Source organism: Chelonoidis abingdonii, chromosome 3 (assembly GCF_003597395.2).
Source record: "Chelonoidis abingdonii isolate Lonesome George chromosome 3, CheloAbing_2.0, whole genome shotgun sequence".
Lineage (NCBI taxonomy): Eukaryota > Metazoa > Chordata > Testudines > Testudinidae > Chelonoidis > Chelonoidis abingdonii.
The window spans coordinates 182239522-182266453 of NC_133771.1; the positions used below are offsets into that span (position 1 = coordinate 182239522).

At 39.2% G+C, this 26932-nt stretch overlaps 1 protein-coding gene across 2 annotated transcripts in view; it reads left to right on the plus strand.

Annotated features, from left to right (window-relative positions):
• CAMKMT (calmodulin-lysine N-methyltransferase) overlaps positions 1 to 26932 on the plus strand; it is a 375471-nt gene that overhangs the window by 340997 nt on the left and 7542 nt on the right. Inside the window, exons 8-11 of one of the 2 annotated variants that reach the window (XM_032774926.2) lie at positions 4718 to 4840; positions 7720 to 7794; positions 18027 to 18090; positions 25705 to 25836. In XM_032774926.2, the coding sequence (XP_032630817.1) occupies positions 4718 to 4840; positions 7720 to 7794; positions 18027 to 18090; positions 25705 to 25836 (394 nt within the window). The remainder of the gene's footprint in view (positions 1 to 4717; positions 4841 to 7719; positions 7795 to 18026; positions 18091 to 25704; positions 25837 to 26932) is intronic. The other variant, XM_032774934.2, reaches the window with a different exon arrangement.

Consider the following 26932-nt stretch of genomic DNA (forward strand, 5'->3'; position numbering starts at 1 on the left):
TTTTGGAATAAACCATACTCTTGGCAAGTCCATAAAGTACAGCAGAGAGATCTATATATTTCTTTACATCCCCATGTGGCACTGAGTTTACTAAATGAGAAGTTAGATTTTAATAAGGACTATTTTTCCTGCTCTTGTTAATGGATTTCCATCCTTTTTAGCTTTGTACACTGGACATTGTCTCTTCTTGGCTCCCGTTAGTAACTATCTTCCCATCTTCTCTACGTATCATGGTGCTGCGCTGATAGATGGTCAACAGATTAGTTTTGTCATAAATAGATAGCTAAGGGTTAATGTTTCTTTCACCTGTAAAGGGTTAACAAAGAGAACCAAACACTTGACCAGAGGACCAATCAGGAAACCGGATTTTTCAAAGCTCAGGGAAGGGAATGTTTGGGTCTTTGTCTTTGTCTGGCTCTCAGCTATGAGAGGGTTTTCTATCTGTAAGCTTCTAATCTTCGGTTTCAAAGTTGTAAGTACAAAGGTAGAAAAACAATAGGCTGTTGTTGGTTTTTTGTATTTACATGTGTGTAGTTTGCTGGAATGTTTTAATTGTATCTCTTTTTGAATAAGGCTGTTTATTCATATTTTTTCTTTTAAGAAATAGCCCTGTGTATTGTCACCTTAATGCAGAGATCATATTTTTTTGTCTTTTTCTTTCTTTTTATATAAAGTTTCTTTTTAAAACTTGTTTGAGTATTTTTCTCTCTGGGTAGGCTAAGGGACGAAGGGGAGGGAAATTCTCTTTGTGTTAGATCTATGGAGGGTGAAGCTCTGCAGCACCAGGGAATTGGTGGGAGGGGGAAATGAGATAGAATCATTTCTGTTTCCTTGTATTTGGTTGTCTCTTTGTGGAAGAAAAGAGACATGCTTCTTGGTATTGTGCTGTAAAGAGGTTGCATCAATAACTCTCAGGTTAGCCCAGAGAGGAAATTCTGGGGAGGAGAGAGGTGGGGGGAATAGTTTATTTCCCTTTGTTAGGAGACTCAGGGCTTCTGAGTCTTGGGTTCCCCAGGGAAGGGTTTGGGGAGACCAGAGGGAGCCAAAACCCTGGAATTTTTGGCTGGTGGCAGCGAGATCAAATCTGAGCTGGTAATTAAGCTTAGAGGAATTCATGCAGGCACCCAGATTTCTGGACGCTAAGGTCCAGATTTGGGAAGGCTTATGATAAGTTTTCCCTGTTTTCAACTTACTGTTCCTCTTCAACAATGCTCACAACTAACCAAATCCACAGACAAGAAAAATGGGGCAGGCTTTAAATTTTGACAAAATGACATTAGGGAGACACAGAAGAAATCTTACACGAGGAATAGAGAGGTGGTTTAACCTTTAGATATGTCATTAATATGATCATTACTCCAATACTGTGTCCAGTTCTGATGTATACTCTTTAAAAAGTCAGATGGGTTCAAAAAAGAGCCTCAAGAATGATCCAAAGTCTAGAAACATGTCTTACAGTGAAAGGCTTAAGGAGCTTCAATTTATTGAGCTAATCAAAGAGAAGGGTAAGAGAGAACATAATCAGGATCCATAAGTATCTGCATAAGGAGAAGATCTCTAACAGCAGCAGAAGAAGATATGGAAATAGAAGCTAGACAAATTCAAATGTTAAATAAGGTACAGATTTTTATCAGTAAAAGAAATTAACCTTTGAAAGAATTTATCAAGGGCTGTGGTGGATTCTTAAACACTTGAAGTCTTTAAATCAAAACTGGATATATTTCTAAAAGATATGCCCTAGTTTACTCAGAAGCTATGGGTTTCTTGGAGGAATTACTAAGTGAAATTCTATCGCATGTGGTAAGCAGGAAGTCAGACAAGATGATCACTGTGGTTCCTTCTGCTCTTAGAATCTTGGAAACTTCTCACCCATATATGCCTCTCTTGCCATCGCCTCCTCCCCTCTCATTCCTTATGGGCCTACCTCTGCTTACTCTTCCCTTCATATCTTTTCTGCTCTTATTTTTTTATCTTTCACTCTTCCCCTTGTTCAAGAAATACCTCCGATTTCCCATCTGGCAAATTCCTGCCTTCCTTTCCTTCAATTTTCTCCTCTAAATCCATTTATGTGAAGCCTTTATACACTGATCTCATCAATAACACTGCGCCTGTGCCATCCTGTGTTTTAAAATGTATTTTATTATTTAATACTTGTTTGAATTAGAATTTAAGAAAGTAAGCACCATCCATCCTGTGCACTGCATAAAGCAGAGGTCCTCTGGAAATAATAGTGCTCATGTAAGAAAAGACTGTATCATAATACATATATGCACAGGGGGAACAAATTAAGGTTCCACAGGCAACCTTAATTCTGACATTTCCTAACTCCTTAGTGCTTGACTTTGCCACTCCATTGTCATTGTTTTAACAAAAGGGTTCTGGCTGTAAAATATATATTCTTTTTTTTTAATTAAATGCACATCAAGTGCATCTGTGTGCAAAATGGAGAATTGTTTATTAGAAATGGGATATTTATTTTCCAAATGGCCTCTTATTTAAACAGATGTGCATTTTGATATGCAACTGACATGTGCACAAATTTTATGAGCACAACCTAGTCAGCCAGTTTGGAAAATTTGGCTCTAAAAATTGTAGCAATGGCGTAATTTATCTCTCCTCTCCATCTGAATTTTATTAGAATATGTTGTACAAGTAGTCTCAGCACCAGCTAGCCCCTCCTAAAAGTTCTGATGTTTTTTATTGTTTCTTTGTTATAGTTAATATATTGCCATAATGCCTAAAGTCACAGCAGGTTACATCAAAACCAAGACAATAGTGCACACTGGAACAATGCTGTTGCATTATTTTTTTTGGGGGTGGGGGTTGAGAATTAATTATTTTCTCAGGCATAGGGCTCGTCATTGATGAAATTCACCCCATGTAAAGAACAAGTACAAGACCTAAACACTATTTAATTCCCAAAATAGGACCTAAGTGAGATTTCAGTGACCACTGGCCTTGTGCTGGTCCTCTGCAGAAGACTGAATATCACTCAATATGCGCAGACAAAATAATGTGCCAGTATCGTTTTGAAAATATAGTCCTAAAAGTTTTACTCAGCACCACAGGGATGAAGGAAGCAAGCAAGTGTGTCCTCTGATTTTAAAATAACAACTTTTAGCAGGGGAAACCCAAATTGCTATCCAGCCTCTTGGCTTATTTATGCAGAACTGAGGAGTATGGACTGAACACTGAGGGGAAACTAGGTGGCTTTCCCACATGATAATGTGTTAATGACTAGGAACATGCTTGTTTGCACTTCTATGCAGTCACCCACACTGCCTTACACAATCTTTTACATGTACTTGCACACACAAAAGCTAATAGTTTTCATAAACTAAAATCTAAATTAACTTACTGAAGGAAGTGGAGAACCCCAAATGTTGTTGCTCAGATACAACGTAAAACAAGATTTTGTTTTTTATTTTAGGAAGTCACCCACATTATTTGCATCTCTTGCAGTATTATTGTTCCTGTCTGATTTCGTGCTCTCACTTTCTCTGTGTAACTACTACAGCACTAACTTTATGTCTACCAGAACCTGCATCAGCCTTTGCCAGAACCACTCGGGGGAATTTGGAGGCATACATAACTTTTCTGATGGGTGTGCTTATCTTGTTCTGTCAGTGAAAATTATCTGTGTGGACACATTAAGGAGACAACCACTGAGTCACAGAAATGAGATAACTCAAACACACCCAAAATCTGCAAAAACGTATCACCTTAATGGGTACTGTGAATACAGCTTGTAGTGCTGTACAGTTGTGGTGGAAAATGTTGATATTTGTAGCTTATTCTTTGATTTGCCTCTTTGAAATGGAAGGAAACATTTTCATGGGCTTTGGTGGTTCTTAAAGAAAGGATGGTTTGATTCTTTTAATTTTTGTGTGTGAATCTATTGCTTTTGAGTGGTGGTGCATTGACTGCAAAGGAGATTGAAATAGCAGCATGCATTTCTTCATACTGTTTTACTATGCTTCATTCCTGACCTAGAAAAAGCCATATTTGTGGGTGAGAGGATAGTTCATTCTGCATGGCTCATTCAGTTCTTGCCCTCTTTGCTGGAACTGTCATCAAGGTTGCTAATTACAGTAATGGGTTTGCGATGTGGCTACTTTTGCTCTGGGAACTGATCAGGCTCATTTGATATAGACCATAGCGGAGCCATCTGATGATAACTACTTTCGGCTACCTTCAGCTTGGTCTGGATATGAACCAAACAACCCACAGACCTTCCAACCTCCCCCTCCCCCTACACATGCATACACTTTTTTTAAAAAAGAGAAAAACAGTTAAAATATTTTTGTTATATAGTGACCTATACAAAACCAAACCAAAACAGAAAAATCCACCCCACTTTTTAAAATGGGGTTCAGATATGTTTTCACCAAAGCTTAATTAATTTATTTTAATTGCAGGAACCTAAACCTGAATTTTTTAAGTGGTGCTTGTTTGTAGTCACCTGACTTAGTTGCATTAGAAAGGATTTCCCTTCTCCTGCCTTGAGCTGTAAAGGTTTTATTTTTAGTGAAAAAGTCTTTTTGGATATGGCTTACTCAAAAAGAACCTCATGGAAAACGTGCTTTCCTAATCTTACAAAATCTTCAGCTCTTGCCATCTCGCAGTTTCCCCTCACAAGGTCTATAGAGCTTTTTGTAGCTTTCAAAGCTTTGTTTTAACTGAAATAATAAACACAGTGTAAGCAAACATTTTAAAGTTTCAGAATCTCTCCTGGGAACTCCTTCCTCCTGTGCTCTCTTCTCATCCAAGATGGCTACTTTGAACAGGGTAGAGAGAGGACTACAGCTGTCAGATATGTGAAAGAACAGTACCGCAGAGGGTAATGTGTAGAAATGAAGCCAAACAAATACTCTGGATGTAATTCAAAACTTTTGGGTGCCCAAATACAGATCCAAATATTGTGACTTGGGACCATCTCCAATAATTGGTGACTAAAAACCATTCTTTTTACACACTAAAATAAAGCATTTCATAGCTGTAAATTTGCACAAACAGTTTATTTATATTGAACACATTTTAAAATTTCAAAAATGTTCGGGGACTTCCATCTTCTGAAGAGTGCAGTCAATATGGTTGACTCTCACAGCTTTAAAAGCTTCTTTATAGCACAGTATTTAACATGGCAGTACTTTTAAGATAAAGACACTTTTTTAAAAAGTTCATTTACTCTGGTATGTTTAAATCACATGGTGCTGCCCCTTTGTAGTGTCTATGATGGTTTTCTAATCACTTGTATTCCCTAAGGGCAGAAACAATGGCTCCTTCCTTTAGTCTGCCTCCAATTCCCTCAGCTCTGGCACAGAGGTGAAGAATCATTGATAAAAATGTTCCCTTGCCCGTCAGTGCCTAAGATGAACTTGGAAATCTTGAGCCTGGAAATATCTCACTTGATCATGCCAACGGAAACTTCTCCAGCTAATTATTTGTTCAGCACCAGGGTTTCTGAGCTGCCATTTAACCATGCAAATGCCTGTTTGTGCTTGCAGTAGGTAGATGTGAAAATTTTGCAGGTGCCAACCTTTGTTAATCTGTCCCTAAAATTCTTCTGACTCCTTAGGGCTAGATCAGACTTTTGCATTCTGAGTGCTCAACAGGCAGTAATGTGGGAGAGCCATTCTCAGGGGAAGGCATCTGTGCCTTCTTCAGCACAGTTTGTATAAGGCACAAAGTGTGAGGGATAAAAAAAAATTTCAAACCCTTATTTGCTCTGATCTGATCTCTATTTCAGTGGCAATTAGAACTAAACATGGCCTTTAAGACTCACATTCATCTAACAATTTCCTGTTCTCTTTCAGGAGCCTCAGAATTAAAGTGAGAGCTAAAAAACCCACAAAACTTATCTTTACCTTATTTTTCTCCATTCTAACCTAAGTTTCCACGGAAACAGGGTTGAAAAAGCCGCTGGTAGCCAGCAGGCAGCCAGCAGCTGAGAGTGAGAACTCTCCTTTGTCACTTTCCACTACTGGCTGTCTGCTGAGTACTCAAAGTGCCAGTTTGCAAAGCCACCTTGGTTTGTAAAATATGCACTACGTTCAATTTAAAGGAAAAATAATAAATTAACCAACTCCTTTCCCCCCTTGGATTGGTACAATATGTTCCAGGAGGATAAATGACCTAATGCGTTCTGATCTGTTCAGTTACACTGATACCCATGTAGGAGGGGGTCAGGCTCTTGGAGGGAGTTTGGGTGCGGGAGAGGGTGTGGGAGCAGGTCAAGCTCTGGGAGATAGTTTGGGTGCGGAGTTTGGGCTCTAGGCTGGGGCAGGGGGTTGGGATATGGGGGAGGGTCAGGGAGTTGGCGCTTACCTCAGACAGCTCCCGAAAGTGACTGGCACACCCCCCTGGCAGCGGCTCCTAGGCAGGGAGCCCAGAGGGTCTCCATGCACCGCTGTCCACAGGCACCACCCTCACAACTCACATTGACCACAGTTTCCAGCCAACGGGAGCTGCAGAGTTGGTGCTCAGGGTGGAGGCAACACGTGAAGTCCCTCTCCCCAGGGACCACAGGCCAAGGGACATGCCAGCTGCTTCAGGAAATGGCTGCTGTACTGCTGTCAGCAGCCGGGGGCCCCTTTTAAATCGCCCAGGCCCTGGGGCAATTACCCCCTTTGCCTTCGCCCTTTCCCCCCCAACCCTCCATCGGCAGGCCTGTAATTGATCCTCAGTTAAATATCAAGAATAGTATGTGAATGGAAATGGCTTTTGACAAGAAGTAGGATAGAGCTGCTGGAAAACTGAGGGGTCTTTTTGGTCAAGATCCACACAAAATAGAGATAAGGATACACAAACTGACATAATCAGAATAGACCCTTAACCCCCCCCCATGCAGATGTTTTACCCATAAATGTTTATCTCCTTTCTTTTATGAATAACCAGAAAATAAAAAAAAGGGGAACAGATTCTATTTAAAAGAGAGAGAGAGAGCTTTGAATCTTTGCATAGGGTAATGTTATAAATGTTTCACAAATTCCAATGCTAATTACAGATTTTAATTGGAAGCAAAATGCTGAAATTCTTCATAACAGCCACACAATACAACCGCCTTCATAAACAAAACAGAACTTTGAACATATGTGCATTTTTGGCTATTATTAAATGCCTTAGAATTAAATAACTTATCACCTATGAGAGAATAGGTGTTGACAGAGTCAGTACTGGTGTGTTTTTAAGCTTGCCTAAGGCAACATAGCTGGCATTGAAGTTAAGCTTGGCATTCTTTCACCCCCTCCCTTCTCCCTCAAGCCCAGGAGAATGCTCACTTCATCAATGAGCCTTGTCTGCCAGACACAACAGAGAACCTTGAATTAGCTACATTTATTTTTCAATTTTGTATTGCAGTCAGATCAACAATGCTTTGATTTAACTATATGATACACAGGTGTTAAGGGCCAAAACATATAGAGCCATTACAGTGGCTCTGGTTCAGAATATACTATTTTTTGGTGATCTAGTAATGAGAAGCTGTATAGACTGTCTTTGTTTGAATAAAGATATAGTTCTTCAGCTTCAAGATTTCAGAACTAAAGAAGATGCATAATAGTCAAGCATGTTTCAGTATTTTTGTACCTTTCTTTTAAAATGTGTATATATATTTTTAAAACAATTTTATATACCACATAACAATAATTTTAATGCTATAAAAAAATCCAAAGATGAAAAAATGTAAGTCTAATTTTTTTAATCTTTTTTTTCCTCTAGCGTTTTACGATGGGATAATGAGACAGATGTCTCTCAACTGGAAGGACATTTTGACATTGTTATGTGTGCTGACTGGTAAGTACATAAAAATCATAAAACTCATGTTAGAAAAAATAGCTTTGCTGGAGTAATTGTACTGTGCTGCTTGCTGATGGCTAAGCAAAGTCAACAAATGAAGCACAAAGCCACCTTAACCTCAACAAATTAATATTCATCTCCATGTGACAGTTATAAGGTAGTTTTCTATCACACAGTAACTTCTACCACATTATTTCCCAAAGATTGATTTTGAGAAGCATTTCCATTTTCTGGAATTGCCTCTGTTTCATGCTTGATGTATCAGTAAATGGACGACTTAGGCAAATTGCAAATAATTATGGCTCAGTGAGGAACAGTCTGGAGAAAAGGGAGTTTATCAACACAAACAGCTCAATTAGCTTACTTCTTAGGAAAGATCTGACTATTGATATAAGGGGATGAATGTTTTGCTCCCCAAAAAATCTTTGCAGAGGAAAAATTTTCTAAATCTTTTTACATCACATTCTGTTTCTTAAATCAATTCAACAACACTATTGATAAGCATAAACTGAAAATGGTGGTCACATTATTACACAGGTAAATATTGTTAATAATAAAAGAATGCTTAGTAAAAATTAGAGCACAATACTTAATTTGTGACTGAGTGGCTTTGTTAAAATGTAATATGGATTCTATTTAAATATATCAATAGATTTGGCTGTGGACACAGGCCAATTTTTTATATTGATGGTGCAGAATCATCCTGTCCTCTGAGTGACTGCATGCCCACTTTCAAAACAGTGCATTCTTAATTATAAATGAAGAAAGCTAGAAAATGTAGGTGCAAGTTTCAGTTAAAAAGTGGGAAGATAATTTTAAAATAAATCTTTCCTTACATAATTCATGTTTGTTTTTGATTCTTTTGATTGCTGTAACAGAATAAAAATGTTTCTATTCTGAAGCATATCATTATTGTAAGAGTCTAAATTCTGAACATAATGACTTCACAGCATATTTGAATTCAGCAGTATTATGATTCTTACTAAGAAATAATTAAAAGGAAAAGAGGTGGAGGGACGGGAGAAACCGTTTATTGTCTTTCTAAACAATGCACTTTTAAATTGGCTTCTCAGAAACATTTCACTGTGTTTGGTGGGGGAGGAGATTGCTTTTGTTTTTTAAGAAAAAGACTTTTTTTTCAGAAAAAATATTGATTTTGTTTAATAAGGGGTAAAGAGTATTCATTCATCTTTCGTCCTTTACGGCTACCTACCTACTGAATGCAACAGTGCTTCCTTTCCGTTAGCGTTTAATTTCATAAAAGTTCTTTGTTCCCAAAAAGGACAGAGATGGGTTTCTAACTAATCACTGATAATATGCCTCAGGGATGCATCATCTGATTAAAATAAGGAGCTAAACACCACCATATGATTTCAGCAAGTAATTTAGTAAATGCCTTCCTCACCAAATATTAGAATGGATACTCCAGGTTTCATTGCACAGATGAAGTTAATGCTGGGCAGGATTAGATCAGATTAAGTATGAAAGTCAGATCAGAGTGCTGGCGGACATGAGCAGGAGGGCAGTAGTCTTCTCGGAGGCTTAGACAAGGCTCGCATATGGATGTTCTCCAGATTATGTGGGTGAAGCAAGGTCTTGCCAAGAGATTTAGAGTTAAATTTGTTCTTCACACAAATATCAAAACAACCTGGCTCTTGTATTCTTGATACTCACACCATGTCATCCTATTTGTACTGGGGAGAATAGCAGAGGGAGCCAGACTTAAGTCATTTTTTCATTAATATTCTTGCCTAATACTCTACCCAGTTTGGAAATAGTGTATTTTCATTAGGAAACAAAGGATCATACATTACAGATAAAATACCTAATGCATTTTCAATTTCTGGGTTTTGTACATTCATTTTGAAGCATTTAAGATACAGATAAGTGCATAAATATTTATATATTTTTAATAAATAGCTACATGAGGGTTCATTTTAAAACACAGATTTTTATAACAAATTACCTTTGCATTTAGTGCTCCTAATGCCAAAATGCAAATATACATCCATTCTTCAATAAGCATAAAAATCATTGATTCAATAACAGAAACCAATAATTTATCCGATATGTTGCCAGAGTTAGTTAAAAAATGTAGAATACATTTATCAAAGTGTCATCTTTTTATTTTCATGTTTTTCTCTCCCAAAGTAAAGAATCACCTCAGAATTGCTAGAGGTATTTTAGTTTTCTGAGTTTTGGGGCAGCCGTTCCAGAAGAAAAGAAATCACTTTCCATAGAGTTCTTCAGGTGAAACCTAAAATATGCAGTGATAAAAATAGATAGGTCTAAATGCAATATATTCTATCATATAGGTCACTGTCAGTCGATAAGATCTGAGATTAGAATAGAGAAATATAAAGCAAAAATCTGAGTTCAAATATTAGGTATATGGATAAAGTCTATGTCTGGTTCTCTGAATAGCTAACCAGTAGTACTGCTTAATCCCATTTACATAAAAACAAGCTCTATTCATTCCAAACCCACACTAAGGTTCAAGTAAAAATATACATGATTACAACAAGCAGCAATTTGTTTATATTCTTAAATCATTCATATATTCATATATTTACATTCAAACATTCATAAACCTTGTGTGCAGGGGTGGAAAATAAGTTATTTCCCTGAACAGACAGCCTATTAGTTCACAGCTACATTTAGTAGCCCAACTAGATTATAAAATAAGTAAGAGGCAAACTGTGAAAGCTAGTTAGTTAACCATTCAGGATTTTGACAATAAAAATAGTTTCATGGTTCAGCAGTTCCTAAATAACTTGCAAAATGTCATGTTTGAGATAAAAATAAGGGGAAAATATTGGAGAGGCCATATCTGTGATAAAGATGCTCTTGAAAAGACATCAATATACTGGAGTATTTTACTCTTCTGTCCCTAACCTCAGGCTCTTGTGGGGGAGAAGGGGACTTCTCAGGCCCACAGGACTTTCAGTGGCACATGTCTTGGGGTGCAATAAATGCAGACATAGGAATTGTAAAAGTGAGATTGAATAGAATAGAGGCAAGAGAAAGAGATGGGTCCACTCTGTGCAGGCCACAAAGAAGACTCGTAGGTTCTTGAGTGCCCCAGATTCCTGGATTTACTGAAAATACAGGTTATATTATTTTCCTGATTAAGATTTTAATTAAAATATAATTAAATGAGAAAGAGAAACCTGGGGAGGGTGAGATTGACGTCAGGGTAGAGGAAAAAATCGCTGGCCTTTCAATTTTCTGTTGTAAGCAGTTATTATTGGACTCTAGGCTCAGACTAAACATCAAAGTCAGTGAGACTATTCCTGTGTCTAGGCACATGCATAAGTATTTGCATGATCAAAGCCTAGGGGCCCAAATCCACATTCCCTTCACTGCCATATTTCCCCCTGAAGTCACTGAGGAGTGTGATTCTCTGGGAATGCAGGACTGAACTCCAGTTACTGACTGACTCCATGACGTTAGCATGCACTATACTATATTTAATACACTTCTACCCTGATATAAAGCTGTCCTCGGGAGCCAAAAAATCTTACCGTGTTATAGGTGAAGCTGCGTTATATTGAACTTGCTGTGATCTGCCAAAGTGTGCAGCCCTGCCCCCCTGGAGCGCTGCTTTACCGCGTTATATCTGAATTTGTGTTATATCGGGTCACATTATAGAGGTGTATAAGAATTCCTTTCTACAGGAATGCAGTAAGATCTCTGTCCTTGAGTTTAGAGGAACATGTCATAGTTCATTTTAAGATTACCTTTGTACATGCATTTCAGTTGCCGTGAAATCTGATGGTGTGGAAACAAGAATTTTTATTTTTTTACCTAATAAATGTTTTTCAGAGTATGACAGCTCTACAGTTGAAGCCGTGCAAAAAGATAAATGACTCTATAGATTAGGTGCTGCACATGATTGCAAATCATGTCAGAAGTACCATCTGTAAACTAACCCATTGTACTTAGCTTTTGCTGCATATGCAAAAGAAAAAGAGAGTTGACCTGATAGCCTATAAAATATAAACATATGCCCACTGTTCAGAGGCACTAAGACCCAAGAAGATGGGGTAAAGTATATCGGCCTTAACCTTGTTTTCTTTGTTGTAGCTTACCATTACTTCCACACAGTTTTTGTGTAAGCATTTTTTCTTTTGTTTTAATGGTAGGTTTTCTTAAAAGGAAAACATGCAGGAAAAAGTATTGTTTTAAAAAAATAAAAAGAAAAGATGGAGCTGACACTGGTGGCCTATAATTTCACACTGGGCCTCTGCTATCGGAGACTTCCTATTACAGAAATCTGACGCATTTTGTTATGTGGACAAAAATCCATTAGGAGCTTGGTTAAGAAGACTACCAAATTTGAAGTGCGGTGTCCAGAAATGACAGACAAGAGCAATAGACCAGTGTACCACTTAGCTCAGGGATTCTTGCAACAATTTTTTTGGTGGCACTTCTCTGGCCGAAGGGGGTGGGCACTCTGGGCTTCGGCCAGCCTGGAGCTCCTCTGCGCAGGTGTGTGTTTATGTGCAGGGGAGGAGGGGTCATGGGGCTTCAGCCAGTCTGGAGCTCCTCTGCACAGGTGTCGGTTTGTGTGGGGTGGGGTGGAGGTGGTTTTGGGGCTTCATCCAGCCTGGGGCTCCTCTGCACCGGTGTGTGTTTGTGTGCAAGGGGATGGATCTTGGGGCTCAGCCAGCCTGAGGCTCCTCCAGCTGAAGGAGGTGGGGTGCTCAGGGCGGCAGGCTTGTGGTTCCAACCACAGAGGTGGAGGGGGGAATCTCGGGGCTCTGGCTGCTGGGGGGAAGGAGCATGGGCAGAAGGGGTGGAGTCAGGGGCTAGCCTCACCAAAGGGAGGCTCCACCTGCTGCCCATGTGTCCATCACTCACCTTCTCATCCCCTCGCCCGCCGCTCACCTCTGGATCCCTCCTCAGTTCCCCACCCACCACTTGCCTCCTCTTAGCCTCCCACCTGCTGCTCACTCTCCTGCCACAGACACCCTCCTGCCCACCATGGGAAGCCCCACTCACTGGGTGGCTCACTGCTCACCTCCTCACTCCCCTACCCACAGCCAGACCCCCCTGTTCACGTCGTCACCCTGCAGCTGGCTCGCTGCTCGCCTCCTGCCTCCTCACCCCACCCCCACTCGCCTCCTGCCTCCTCACCCTGCTGCTGTCTCGCTGACAGACCCCCTTGCCCACCTCGTCACCCTGCTGCTGGCCTGTCGCTTGCCTCCCGCCTCCTCACCCTGCTGCTGGCTCACTGCTCGCCTCTTTACTCCCCTACCAGACCTCCCCCCGCCACTCGCCTCGCCGATCGTCTCCTCACCCCCCACCTCCTCACTCCACCCTTGCTCACCTCCTCATGCTCCCGCTTGCAGTCAGCCCCCCCCGCCCACCCTCTTCACCCTGCTGCTGGCTTGCCGCTCGCCTCCTTACTCCCCCACCCGGGTCCCCCCTTCCCGCTGCTTCCCTCCTCACGCATCCCCCACCAGTCGCTCACCCCTCACTCGCCTCCTCACCTTGTTCCTTAAGCATTATGCATCCCACCTGTGTCTCCAGAGAGGCAGCACATGAAGGAGCAACAGGGAGGGAGGAGAGGGGCTGATGCTCTCTCTGCCCCCCGCCCTCCCTCCCTCCCACTGTCCAGGCCACAGGGAAACTCTCTGGTGGCCGCATTCGAGAAATGGTGACTTAGCTTCACTGAGAGGTGCTGAACCTGAAAAATTCTTTTTAGGGGCACAGTTTCAGCATGTAATGCTGGTAGCTAGTCACATAAATCCTATTGGTGTTAATATAGAAGTTGTTTGACTTAATCCCTATGTATGATCCAAATCCTGTGCCAGTTCAAATCCTGTGCCAGCCCATATCCATGACACAGATCCTCCAACTGCTCCATCAGGCTTTGAGGTACTCGGAGTCTGCTCTAATGCTGAGGGGGTAGAAGCATTCTCTGGGATGGTTGCATAACACTAACATGGCCTCCCAGTCTATCCGTTCTCCAGGGTCTGAGTAGGTGGCTCTCTGAGTAACAGATTGGCAGCCAGGGTACTACGTTACAATGTCAGTGGAAGCTGAGTCTTTGAACTATCCCGGGGGGGAGGGCGGGAGTAGAGAAGGGGCTGGGATGTGCAGATATTCCATCCTATCTGACTTTCCCAAGCAAAGATCCATCAGGGCTAAGTTTCCAACACTTACTCAAGCAAACAGAGAAGAGGACAGAAATACCCACTCCAGCTTCCCTTGCCCCAGTGGGTTGTACAGTTAGGTTATTTAGCAGTTTGCACGTAAGGAATCCATTACTTACCTGTAAACTAGGACCAGGGTCTGTGTCGTTAAGAAAACTTGCAAAGAGACAGTAGAGAACAGAGCTATGCAAAATGAATTTCACTTTAGGGAAACGCAGCAAAAAATCATGTTTTCACTTACTACTTTCCAAAAATAAAAACAAAATACAATAATAAAGGAAAATATTGATGTTTTTCCTCATGTTATTCTCTTGTCAAAGATCTCAGCAAGTCTTATAAAGTCTTCAAGCATATGCTGGTTCAGGCTGGAAGAAAAATATTTATTTTTAAAGAAAGTTTTTTGGGTGAGGGTTTATACACCTGTATGCTACTTTTTTATCTTCAAGACAGTTGAAGTCCTGATAAACTGGTGTGCCCTGCTGTCTATTCTTCTAGTGACCGACCTGAGGTGGATGTGATTAAAACTCCCAGCAGTCAGTAGAGATGTTCTCAGCAGCTTCAGTGATTTTTATTTAAATGAGTTTTTGTTCAAGTATTCCAGTGAAGTTAACTGAGGCTGAAGGATAGCCATTGTAGCTATTGCAAATTATTAACAACTCTTTTTTTGGCCCACCACTAGCTAGACTAATACTAGCCAACACCTGGCTACCTGAGCAGGAATTTCAGAAGGATAGTAGAAGGAAAGTCTTTTTCCAGCCAAGATCTATACGGCCCAAAGTTCTTCAACAAAAGATGCTTCATGAAGACCTTATAGCAGAAGGGGCAGTGGTTATGATGCAGAGTCGTCATATTTAGGAAAAATGAGAGGATCCCGAAGGCTTGGGGATCTGTATGTAGCTATCTGCTCATAATAAGTTCCTTTAACAAGTTCTTTCTTCGATTTGTATGAGATTTAATGATTAAATGTTGAGGATGTCCAGTATGTATACATGTTACATGTTATCTGTAAGTCCTTTCTAAACAGTCAGCTTTCAGTATAAAATCCATAATTTCACATAACTCGCTATCACTTTAAAAATTCAGCAGATTCTTACTTGTTCTACTCCAGTGTGCAGCCACATGAAGGAAGTTGGGGCCCAGTCACTGGAAATGTGCTCGTCCTAACGTCACACAGAATGACCACAAACAGGATAGTGTGAGAGAAAGGGAATTGTCTCCCTCATTCCATCCCCAGTGGTTGCATTGTTCTTAGGTGCAATTTTGGATTCACTCACGTGAAGAAAACTCACGTGGCTACTTCTGAAGCTTTAAAAGCTTTGTTTCTCTTGATGGTGGTTTTTTGGCTTCAAAATAGTCATGCCTCTGACAAGCAATTCCAGAGGCATCCCACAAATTCTGTAAAGTTCTGGAGCTTGCCCTGCAGGCCCAACCCCAGTGTAGTCTCATTGAACCGTACTTTACTCATTGAATCAGGAACAGACTCTTCAGCCTCTCAGTCAAACAGTGAATTCTTAATTTACTGCATCTCCTCTACTGAATTCTAATAAAACCTTTAAGAGTGGGGCTAATGGCTGCGGGAATTGGTAATGGGAAGTGATACTTTTGTCACTTCTCAGATGCTCAGCCTCAGGAGTTGTTCTGAATTTTACTACTGCCCGCAACTCTATTTCTGCAGTATTAAAGTTTCATTTTTTAAAAAGGACAATATTAGAAATTGAAGGTCTAAGGTTATGTCTTCACTATCCGTCGTATCGGTGGGTAGCAATCGATTGCTCGGGGATCGATATATCACGTCTCATCTAGATGCGATATATCGATCCCCGAACGCGCTTATATCGATTCCGGAACTCCACCAACCCCAACGGAGTTGCAGAATCGACAGGGGGAGCCGCGGACATCGATCCCGCGCCATGAGGACGGTGAATAATTCGATCTTAGATACTTCGACTTCAGCTACATATTCACGTAGCTGAAGTTGCATATCTAAGATCGATTTTTCCCCCGTAGTGTAGACCAGCCCTGTGGTATCTAAGGTACTTTTATGGTCTCCATTACAGTAGTATCTGGGCCCCTCATTATCTTTTATGTATTTATCCTCACAACACCCCTGTAAAGTACGGAAGTTTTACAGATGTGGCACAGAGAGATGAAGGTTCAGGTTCTCAAATGCATTTAACTCCCTAAGTCTTAGTCTACACAGTAATTAAATATCTATGGCTGGCCTGGTTCAACTGACACCAGCTCATAGGATTGTAAAATTGCTGTGTATTCTGTTTAGACATTCTGGCTCTGGATCCCACGGGAGGGGCGTGGGGGAAGTTTCCCAGAGCTCAGGCTCCAGCCCAAGCCCTAAGGTCTACACAGCAATTTTTAGCCCTGCAGTCTGAGCCTGTGAGCCCGAGTCAGCTGACCCAGGCCAGCTGCAGCTGGCTGTGGGTCTTTTGTTCCAATGTAGATGTGCACTTTGTAACTTTCCCAAGGTCACACAGAAAGGCTGGGGCACAGTAGTGAATGGAACCCAGGTCTCGATTCCAGGTCCCTAACCGCTGGATCATAATTCCGCTCTATCCTTCCTCTAAGTCAGGCACCCATATACTAATCTAACCTGATTTTCTGAATGCTTGGCACGTCTAGAAATCAGGCCGCTTTATGTACCCACTTTTTGGGTACATAACAGATGTGAAGTTATAGCCAAAGTTCCTAGTGCTGAGAGTTTTGAAGAAAACTCTTCATATGTGAACTGATTCAGGACTGTCTGTCTGTATCTTCAGACACAGAAGTAATGACTCTGAAAACTTTGTGAACTGCCCTCTTCATATCAGTGGGGTATTGAATCTGAAACCTAATGATGATTTTTATGTCAACATTATTAACTATGTTATTATTGATAATCTTAGCAGAAATATCTAGCTAATCTGGGATTGTGGGCAGAGTGTAGGGTCATAGATGGTGTCTGAGTACACTGCCATCATTTTTTATTATCTTTCCTGCACCTTCTCTAATTTTTGAACTCGTCTGTTGTAACCATTTCCTCCTGCAGGGAGTTGGATGGAACTTCAGTAAAGTTGCTGAAATTAGTAAAAACTGTTGAAATTGGGAGGAAAAAATAACATTTTCTCTGACCTGCCTGATTTAGTTCTTTAGACAAGAGCCTTTCCTATCTAGGTCACCAATATGAATGCAGGCCAGGTTAGTAATGACTGTAAAGCATTACCGTCTGATGGCCGTTCATGGGCCATGGAAACTGCACTTGCAGTCTCAGTTCATCTCAAATACACAGCTATCTACAGATACCCAGTATGAGTGATTGGCACCCTTTTCGGTTGTCTCAGCACATACGCTAAGGAATTAATGGGCATGCAGAATGAAGTACCTCTCAGCTTTAGGGGTGGTCCCTCCAGAACAGTGCTGAAGCACATTGGTAGCACCTTGTGGAGAAGCTGTCTTTGCTGTACCCATTCTGTGGGTAAATAGAGGACTCCAGTCTTGAGATATAACAATTCTGCACTGACTATCTCTTTGTTATGTTTGAACGGTCCCTGTCACAATGGGGCCCTGGTCTCTAGAAGCTACTGTAACATAAATAAATAAATTAAATAAACTAACTATAAATATTTTTAAAGAAAAGGGGAAACACCTATAAGAGTAGGATACTAAATGCAATGTAGAGTAAACTTAAAAAACAAACCAGTCCTCTACTTGGTAGTCAGACCTTTCTATACAAAAGAGCATGTGAAATGCTAACCTGGCATTACAATATATTGATCCTGATTTCTGATAGCTGAGCTATTAAAAGACTAGTGTATATGATCAGTGAATTCCTGTCATATAAAGAACTCTTTCATGCCAATATTTTGGCTTTAGCTTTAGATAACATTTGTTGCAAGCTTCAGTTATGTTTGTTTGTTTTGTATTAAAAGGTACATGAATTGGAAGGCAATTTAGACCTCAGTTCCTCCTTTTCAGCATTGTGTAAACATATGTAATTAGCCTTGTACTTATCTGCATTAGTATCATTAGAATTGAAAACCCATTTTAATCTGGATTCTGTTCTCTTCTCAATGTCAGCCTGTTTCTGGACCGGTACAGAGCTAGCCTTGTTGATGCAATAAAGAGATTACTCCAGCCCAGTGTAAGTATGTTTCTATTTTCTCCTGAACACTGGCTTCAGAATAATTAGTCTGTGCACAATGATTGAGGGAGTAATGGAATGGCAGGATTAATGTCATGTAATACTTTAATACTTATTATGTCCAACTTCAATTGAGTCTTCTAATCTATCAGATTCTTTCCTAATCATAAACTAGGAAACTTCTTATACTTGGCCTTCTGATAAGGAACACAGTGGGTAGTAAAATAAATGAAACTGCTTCAAAGATAGCATGAGATTATTTTTATCAAAGCTTTTCTTGAGTATTTTCCTTTGATAACAATGTCTTCATATTTAAGTAAAAGTACAATATTGAAAGTTTTTATGTTAGCATCTGTCATTTATAATCCCTTCAAGAGTAACCTTTGCCTCTGTGTATATATTTATTGTGAAAGAACATTTTTCTTTTCATTTCTGTTTATATTAAATGAATAAAACCCTTAAATATATCTATAGCACACAACTTGTTTTCTCCATGAAATAAGCCATGTATTTACATATTATAAATGTTAGGGCAAATTAAAGTGAGGCACTGTATGAAATGCTATACATATTTCTACATTTATTTATGTGGGTGATGAAATTCCTGTGTACATATAAAAGCTTAATCTGCCAGGCTGTTATAGTAAACTAGGAAGACCTAGACTCAAAAGAAGGAATTAATATGCATATACTTAAAATAAACTTTAATCTCAAGAATTAAAAGCGCTAGTTCTACAATATAAAATATACATGGTGAATGCTTTCCATAGGCATTCAAAACAGGATCTAACTGCTTGCATTTAACATGCTAATCTTCCATAAGGGAAACCTCCCATTTTAACATGAAAATCAATGCATGTGAACAAGACTTTTTCTAAACTGTATTTTACAAACTCTATTCTGCTTATTTTTCATATTACAAACAATTTCCTCTATTAAAAAAATAGACACATAGACACAAACCCGAGAAGACATAAGAAAGTCAATAATTTTAGTCACGTAAGTAATCCCATTCACTTCTAAGCGTGACTGGAGTTCTATTCCCGCCTTTGTCACAGACTTCCTCTGTGACCTAGGGCAAGTAACTTAGGACTAAATTGTTGTACTGCATGTAAACCAGTGGGACTGTGTCCCCAGGAGCAGAGAAGGAATGTGATCACTGTGAAATCATTGGACTGTCTGCAGTATGACCACTCTCTACCTAGTGAGGCCAGATCTGTTGTTGGCGTGGAAGGATGATCATTGCTTTGTCCTCTCCCTGCCCCTTCTGGGGAAGCTAGCATTGCTAGCCTCAGTGTCTGGTCCCTGCATGAGTGTACAAAGTAAGGGGCAGGAGCTCTTTTTTTCCTGCTGCCCCAGTTTTGTGCACCTCCCTAGATTCTGGTCACAGTGTATCCCTTAACCTCTCTCTTTGTGTCTCAGTTTCCTATGTATAACATGGAGATAATACTATTTACCTCAAAGAGATGTTGTGAGGTTTAACTCATGATGGGTCCAGTTCAGCAAAGCATTTAAGCATGTACTTAACCCCATTCCTGTTCGGCAAAGCATTTATGCAAAATCTCAAATTCCACTGAGCCAATGGGACTTTTACACATGCTTGACTTAGTCATCATTCTAAACAATGTTATTTACATGTAAAGAAAAGCAAAATGAACTAATTCTTTCATCAGTTATAATAATTAATATTTGGTTTCAGAGTAGCAGCCGTGTTAGTCTGTATTTGCAAAAAGAACAGGAGTACTTGTGGCACCTCAGAGACTAAGAAATTTATTTGAGCATAAGCTTTCGTGGGCTACAGCCCACTTCTTTGGATGCACGGAATGGAACATATATTGAGGAGACATATATATATACATACAGAGAGCATGAAAAGGTGGGAGTTGCCCTACCAACTCTAAGAGGCCAATTAAGTAAGGGAAAAAAATTAATATTGTAGCCCTAAAATATGAGTTTAAGGCACAAGCTATCATAGCATTTCATAGGTTTTCTTTAAGTTCAGTATTACCCTTTCTCTTAAGTCCCTTACATTAATTAGTCTGTTTCAACCAAGAAAACCACCATTTACTTACAGTTTATGTGTGGCCAAGCTGATAAAGACGCAAGTCAGAATTACATCTACATGGAAAATAAGAACCGTCTTTCATAGCATCAAGGTGAACCAGCAGCATACATTACAGATACAAGAGTTTCATGTTGTGTGTTAAGCCATATATCATCACATTATTCCTTCTATAACTTTTAATAAAGGACTTCAGGGAAAATAATGGACAATAAAGCTAAAATGAAAATTGAGGTAAGCACAAAGTATGGGTATCCCTGTTAAGTTGACTGAAGGGGGAATTCAGCATAAGCAATAAACCCTAATTTACCTTTTAGAAAAAGTCTTTCCCCTCCCTTTGTGAAATTCCTTGGCACTTCCTGGTTCATTAAGCACATCCCAAGACCTCTCATTATCCATATTAGAAGATTCATGGTATCAGTCATTCACAGAATGATGCATTCTGGGACATCTTTAATATTGTCGAGAAATACCAGCAGATTCCACGGAGTGGGAAGGAGAATGTTTTTTTAAAAATCCATGTTTTTTGGATGATAAATCATATAGATTAACATAACCCATTCTGAGTTTAGCTGATTCTCCCAAAAATCCTTTCCCATACTTGGATCCAGATGGTAGTCCCTTTTGTCTATTTGGAAATGAGAACTACAATGAAGAGCCATAGATAAGGCATAAGGGCACATAATAATTATACAATAAATTATTTCCTTGCTGTTGGAATTCAGTTATAAGAAGGACATTCTGTAGCACGTTGTAACAGAGGGAAAACCAGAAACAAATCTGAGGAGTCTGATCTGCAAATTGTGTTCCATACAGCAGTGCTACATATTTTATAATAAACTTCTCATTGATACTAGAATGGTTCACAAATGGCTGTGTGACACCAATTCCTTAGCAACACAGATGTCAGGCACTGGAAGTCAAGGATGTAATGTAAACTGGCATTATTCGTACTTAAATACTATCTTTAAACTGCAACCAACAGGTTGTCTTTCAAATTCTGATTTAGAGGGCTGGGGTATAAGTAGGGTACACCAAGAAAAGATACAGATTTATGGGTGCTACAGTATTGAAAAGCCAAAGAACCTGCATTGCTGCAGAATTGTTAAGAATTCAGACATCTTGTAGAATTTATATTATTTTACTTCAGAAACTAACGACAATGTACTGCATGATTTCAGGACCTCTGGTTATAGCTAAAAACACTATGAATGTAAATGTAAATGAATTAACTCAGGGCATAATTCTTCTTCACACTAAGGCCACTTTGCACTACTCTGACAGTGTAAAGCGACCATAAATTACATTTACACTGACTTCAAAGCCCTTTAGCAGTGCCAGAGCAGTATAAAGTGGCCACAGTGTGACTGAGAATTAGGATATGTCTATACTTAAAATGCTACAATGGCTGTAGTCCACCTCCCCGAAAGATGATAGCTAGCTCAAGGGAAGAATTCTTCCACTGACCTTGAACTATCTACACTAGGGGTTAGGTCGGCATAGTTGCATCTCTCAGGGGTGTGGATTTTTCATACCCAAGAGATACAGCTTTGCTGATGTTAATTTTCAGGGTAGCCTATCCCTTAGGCTCTCAGTTTTTATGTTGGCAAATTTCTTTTGAATGGATAGGTTTTAATGTAATGCCAATGAATAGCTTTATTTTACCACTTTTTTTTGCTTGCATTGAAATATATTTTTAATTTCACTGTCAGAACATTCATTTACTTGTAAATTTCCTTAATAACATTGCAGTTATTTAGGCTCTGATCCAGCAATGGTCTGTTCCTGTGGAGCCCTAGTGAAGTCCATGGCACTCTACGTCAACGTAAGGTTCTGCCTGAACAGAGCAGGCAGGCTTGGGACCTTAATAACTAGTGACATATAAACCAGTAATTAGTTACAGGGACAATCATCTTGAAAATCACACTTCTGGATTGTTTTTATCTACTTGCATTACAGTAACACCTAAGATCATTATAACTGAAAGAGATTAGAGAGGTGGAAATATTTTTTCTATTTTTTCAATTTTTCACTTCTTGCATTTACTAGCACTTTGGTCCTAATTCAGGAAAACATGTAAGCAAGTGCTTAACTTTAAACACGCTTCTTGAATTGGGGCCTTTGCATCTAACCAATTTCCCTTCTTCCCCTATATGATCAGTCAATTCCCATTGTTGTTTTTGTTTAGGAATAGAAGAGACAGAAACATTTTTTTTTTTAATTAGCAGGAGGGCTCAGGTCATTTTATCTGAAGCTACTTTTTAACCCATTTTTTAAAATTGCCTAAAATTGAAGATTGTAGTGTTCTTTTAATAGACCAAAGAACAAAGTTGATATTGGTCTAGCAAAGCAATTAACCACAATACCTACCTGTTTTGAAGGGATTACTCTAGTTATAATCCTAATCAATGATTTGTTGTAGCATTTATAAATTAAGGACCAGATGCTCCGCTAGAGTAAATTGGGATAGACACATTGAAATCAAGTGAACTATCCTGATTTACACCAGGGGAAGCTTTGGCCTGAAAAGTCAAATGTACCATGATTTAGATCAAATGTCATTCACATTTTTGAAGTTGTAATGTGTTATACAACTTTTCAACCCAATTCAGATAGGTTTTTATTATGGTGTTCAGTACTAGTATGTTCATTCTAATAAATTTTTTCTGATTTAATTTGAAAGGGACTAGTCGACATAGAATGTGAAAGGGAGTGTGTTCATAGAAAGCTGAGTCTAATTTTAAACTGTACTGATAGCATTATTGTGTGAGTATTGCATTCTCATAAAAATTGCTGGAATGTGGGCTGAGGGAAACAGTATGCTGGGGTCTGGCTGTGGCCAATCCTCCATACAAGAGGTTCTGCCTTTCTTTCCATGTGCTAGCTAGTGTGTTCTGCAGTCAGCAGGCTCAGACCCTGAGTGGAGGAAGTGCTTTGCAAACAGTACTCCAGTGGTGAAGGACCTCAAGAAGATAATGAGTTCCAAAGAGTGTCCCTGTCTTCTGTAACATAGAGCATTAGCAGGGTGCGGAGATCTTCAGGAGATCCCCCTGAAGAGAAGACTATTTAAACGTGTGACATTGAAGAGTGTCATGTGATGCTAAAACTTTAGGAAGATTTGGCACATTTCACTCTGATTGTGCATTTCCTTTTGTTTAATGTTTTACATCATAATCTGGGCTCATATTCTGAACTAAACTTTGCCAGAGCAATGCCACTGACTTTCTCTGCACCCAATTACACCTTATTATTAGTCGTGGAATAAAAGAAAAAGTTTAAAAAGACTTCTTAGGTCCACTAGCCCATCTCTTTGCTGATTGAGGATTATTCCTTACATTTTCTAGTGCACTGTCAGATCTAATCTAAACTCTCTCCAGAGCTGGGGCAGTCACTCCTTAACTTGGGAGACTATTTACTGTTTTGTAGACCTTGCTGTGAGGATATTTCCTTGATATCTGACCTAAACATTCCTTTTCTTAATTTCATCCCCTCATTCCTACTTATACCTTAACATACTATGCTAAGTAGTTCCCTCCTTAGTATTTAACCCCTTCAAATATTTGTAGACATTGTTCTTGTTCATCTTAGCTGTCACATAGCCTAGCTAACCATATTTCAGTCCCTCCAGCCGTTCCCCTCATCACCACTACACCCTCTCTTCTGAATTCCTTTGAGTTTCTGGTAATGTGGTTCCCAGAACTAAACCCTAAGTAACAGGGTTGCCTAGAGTTGTAGAAAGAGAGGAAGAATAGTCCAGTGGCTAGGGCACTAGCCTAGTCCATAGGAGACCTGAAGTCAAGTCCCTGCTCTGCCACAGACTTCACGTGTGACTTTGGACCGGTCACCTTGGCTCTCTGTGCTTCAGTTCCCCCCTCTGTAAAATGGGACTACCTTATGGGGTGTTAGAGGATAAATACATTGCAGAGTATGAGCTGCCACATAGGTGCCTTAGCTATCTATTTAGATAGAAACTTCATTTCCATGATGTGTTGTCTCTGAATATGTGTATATGCATCCCAAAGTTACATGATCCACATTACACTGCAAGAACATATCTAATTTGATGTCCACTATCACCATTAAGTATCTTTCAGTGTTACAGCTTTCCAGGATCGTTCCATTCTCTTGAATTGTTCTGACCACTTTTTCCCCAGACATACTAGCATATATTTCTCAAGCTGATTATCAATTTGTTATGTCCTGCTAATTTTTCTAACTTATCTATATCTCCGTATATTATTTCTTTGTCTCCTTGGTGATTACTGCACCCACCTCTCAATTTAGCATAATCTGTGAATTTCATTAACATGCTTTTTAACCTCCCATTAGTATCAATGTTAAATAGAACAGGACCTACCACTGAACCTTGTGGCACCCAACCAAATAGCTTCCTTCAATTCAATACATTGTTGTTTAATGTTAACCTTTGTTTACAGTGATTCAGCCAGTTTTCATTCCATGTGACAGAATTCATATTGAGCCAATTTGAATTAATTTTGCAAGCAAGATTTCAAGAGATGCTTTTGCAAGTGCCATAGCCTCTGGACTAAAATTTAGTGTTGCTGTGGGGGCAGAGGAAGAGTGTCTAAAATCCATCATGTCAGAGTAAAGTCTTTTGTGTTCTCTTTATACAAAAGGATGAACAAAAATGTAGTTAATGGACCTTATTGTATTGCCCAGACATGAAAAATGGCCAGATCATCTTGAATGATGCAACATTTTTATGCATGAACATTTTTGTTGGCAGTGTTATTGTAGTCTTGTTGGTCCAGGATATTAGAGACAAGGTGAGTGAGGTAATATTTTTAATTGGACCAAGCTCTTGAGCTTACACAGAGCTCTTCTTCAGGTCTGGGAAAGGTCCTGGGGACTAGAGGTCCTTTCCCAGACCTGAAAAAGAGCTCTATGGAACTTGAAAGCTTGCTGCTTTCACTCACAAAAGTTGGTCCAATTAAAGATATTATCTCACCGATCTTGTCTCTCTGTATGAACAGTAAACTGTGTTTGAAATGTGATTTGCAGATATTGGGCCAAATTGTTGAGGTACACAGGTGGTGTAAAGTACATATTTTTATACAAAGATTTGAGTCTGATTCTCCTCTAACTTCTGCTGCTTTTACACTGTTATAATTCCAAAGGGATATTCCTAATTTACCCGAATATAAGAGAGAGGAAATTCACTCCTAGTGTTTGTATGATGACTTGCTAAATTAAACTGATGGATTTTGCACTGTATGTATGTGATAAATGATTTTTCTGTGTTTTATTTAAATAACACAGAGTAACAGGTATTGTGTGAAAAGGATCAAACTTATTGCAATTGGCCATTTTCAGACGAAAATGTTTATTTGCGGTCTTCTATTTTGCAGCCCTTTAATCACAGAAATTATGCACATTCTGAATAGCTAGTTTTATGAATACTATATAAATGCTTTTCCCAGGGAAAAATTACTTTTTTCAGCAGGAATATATTAAAAGATTAGTCAGGGGTATGTTATATCTGGTTCCTTTCCAATTTTAAAAATGTGTAAATTCTCTTTTTAATGTTCTAGGGGAAAGCAATGGTATTTGCTCCACTCAGAGGGAATACTTTAAACCAGTTTTGCATTCTAGCTGAAAAAGCTGGTTTCTCTGTCCAAAGACATGAAAATTATGATGAACATATTTTGAACTTCCACTCCAAGGTTAGTTTTCTGCTTGTGTTAGATTACAGTTTCATCCGCATTGCATTTTGAAGAGATCCTGGTCCTTTTGGCAGGTAACCTAAATGTTTGATTAAAGTATACCTTAGGTGTGCTGTTTCTGAACAGCTATTTGGTATCTGATTATTTTGTGTGGTAGAACCATCCTTTATGTTTTCCTGTCTAGAACAGTTTTACAGAAGCATCTCCTGTTTACCTTTTTTATATAACCAGTCTTTTCATTCAGAGGAGTCTAATTTATGGGATCTATTTCTTATTTTTATTTGTTGGTTAGTCACCTATATATCGGGCAAACTAGCCTATCCATTTTAATAAAAAGCTTTCAACTTTAACTAGGTTAGATACTGAAATAAATAGGAGGTGAATGTCTAATTGTATCATATCATAACTTAAATTCTTATCTCTGGTTGCTTTATGGCTGGGTCAGTTGGCAGCTTCAAACTGCTAAATCTCATACAGAATTTCACAGTTGTGGGGTTATATGTCAGATCGAGGCACTACAAGATTTAGGTCAAAAGCACTTATCTGAGCGTGATTTCTAAGCTTGCTTACATAAAGCTACTGTTATCAGTCTCTTTTTTTTGACTATTTATAGGTGTAGGATAATACAGGACACAGAAAGGAAGGTGTTTCATAGAAAACTTTTTAGGAACCTCTTATTTTCCGGTACATATGCAGCAGTGTTTATCAAAATCATATTATTACTTTTTTTAGATCATTATTTCATACCTTAAAAAAATCCACTGTTATGGGCCCATTTGTTCTCAGAAACTACTTTTAACCTTTCACAGTTTTGCAAGTATTTCCCATGCAAAATACAGGCCTTCTCAGAATTTAATCTTGATTTCCTTGTGGGAAAACAGCTAAATGCTTTGTTTTAGATGCTTACCCCTGCACCATAACATAGGAATTAGATTGTATTAGAGATATATATGCACATGATATTCTAAAGGAAAAAGTCAAAGTATTTTCTTTGTGTAATTTTCACATTAATAAACTTCTGTAAAAACTGACTAGCTACCTACATATACACAAAATCACATAATTTAACTAAATTGATGCAGTGGACTTGATTCTC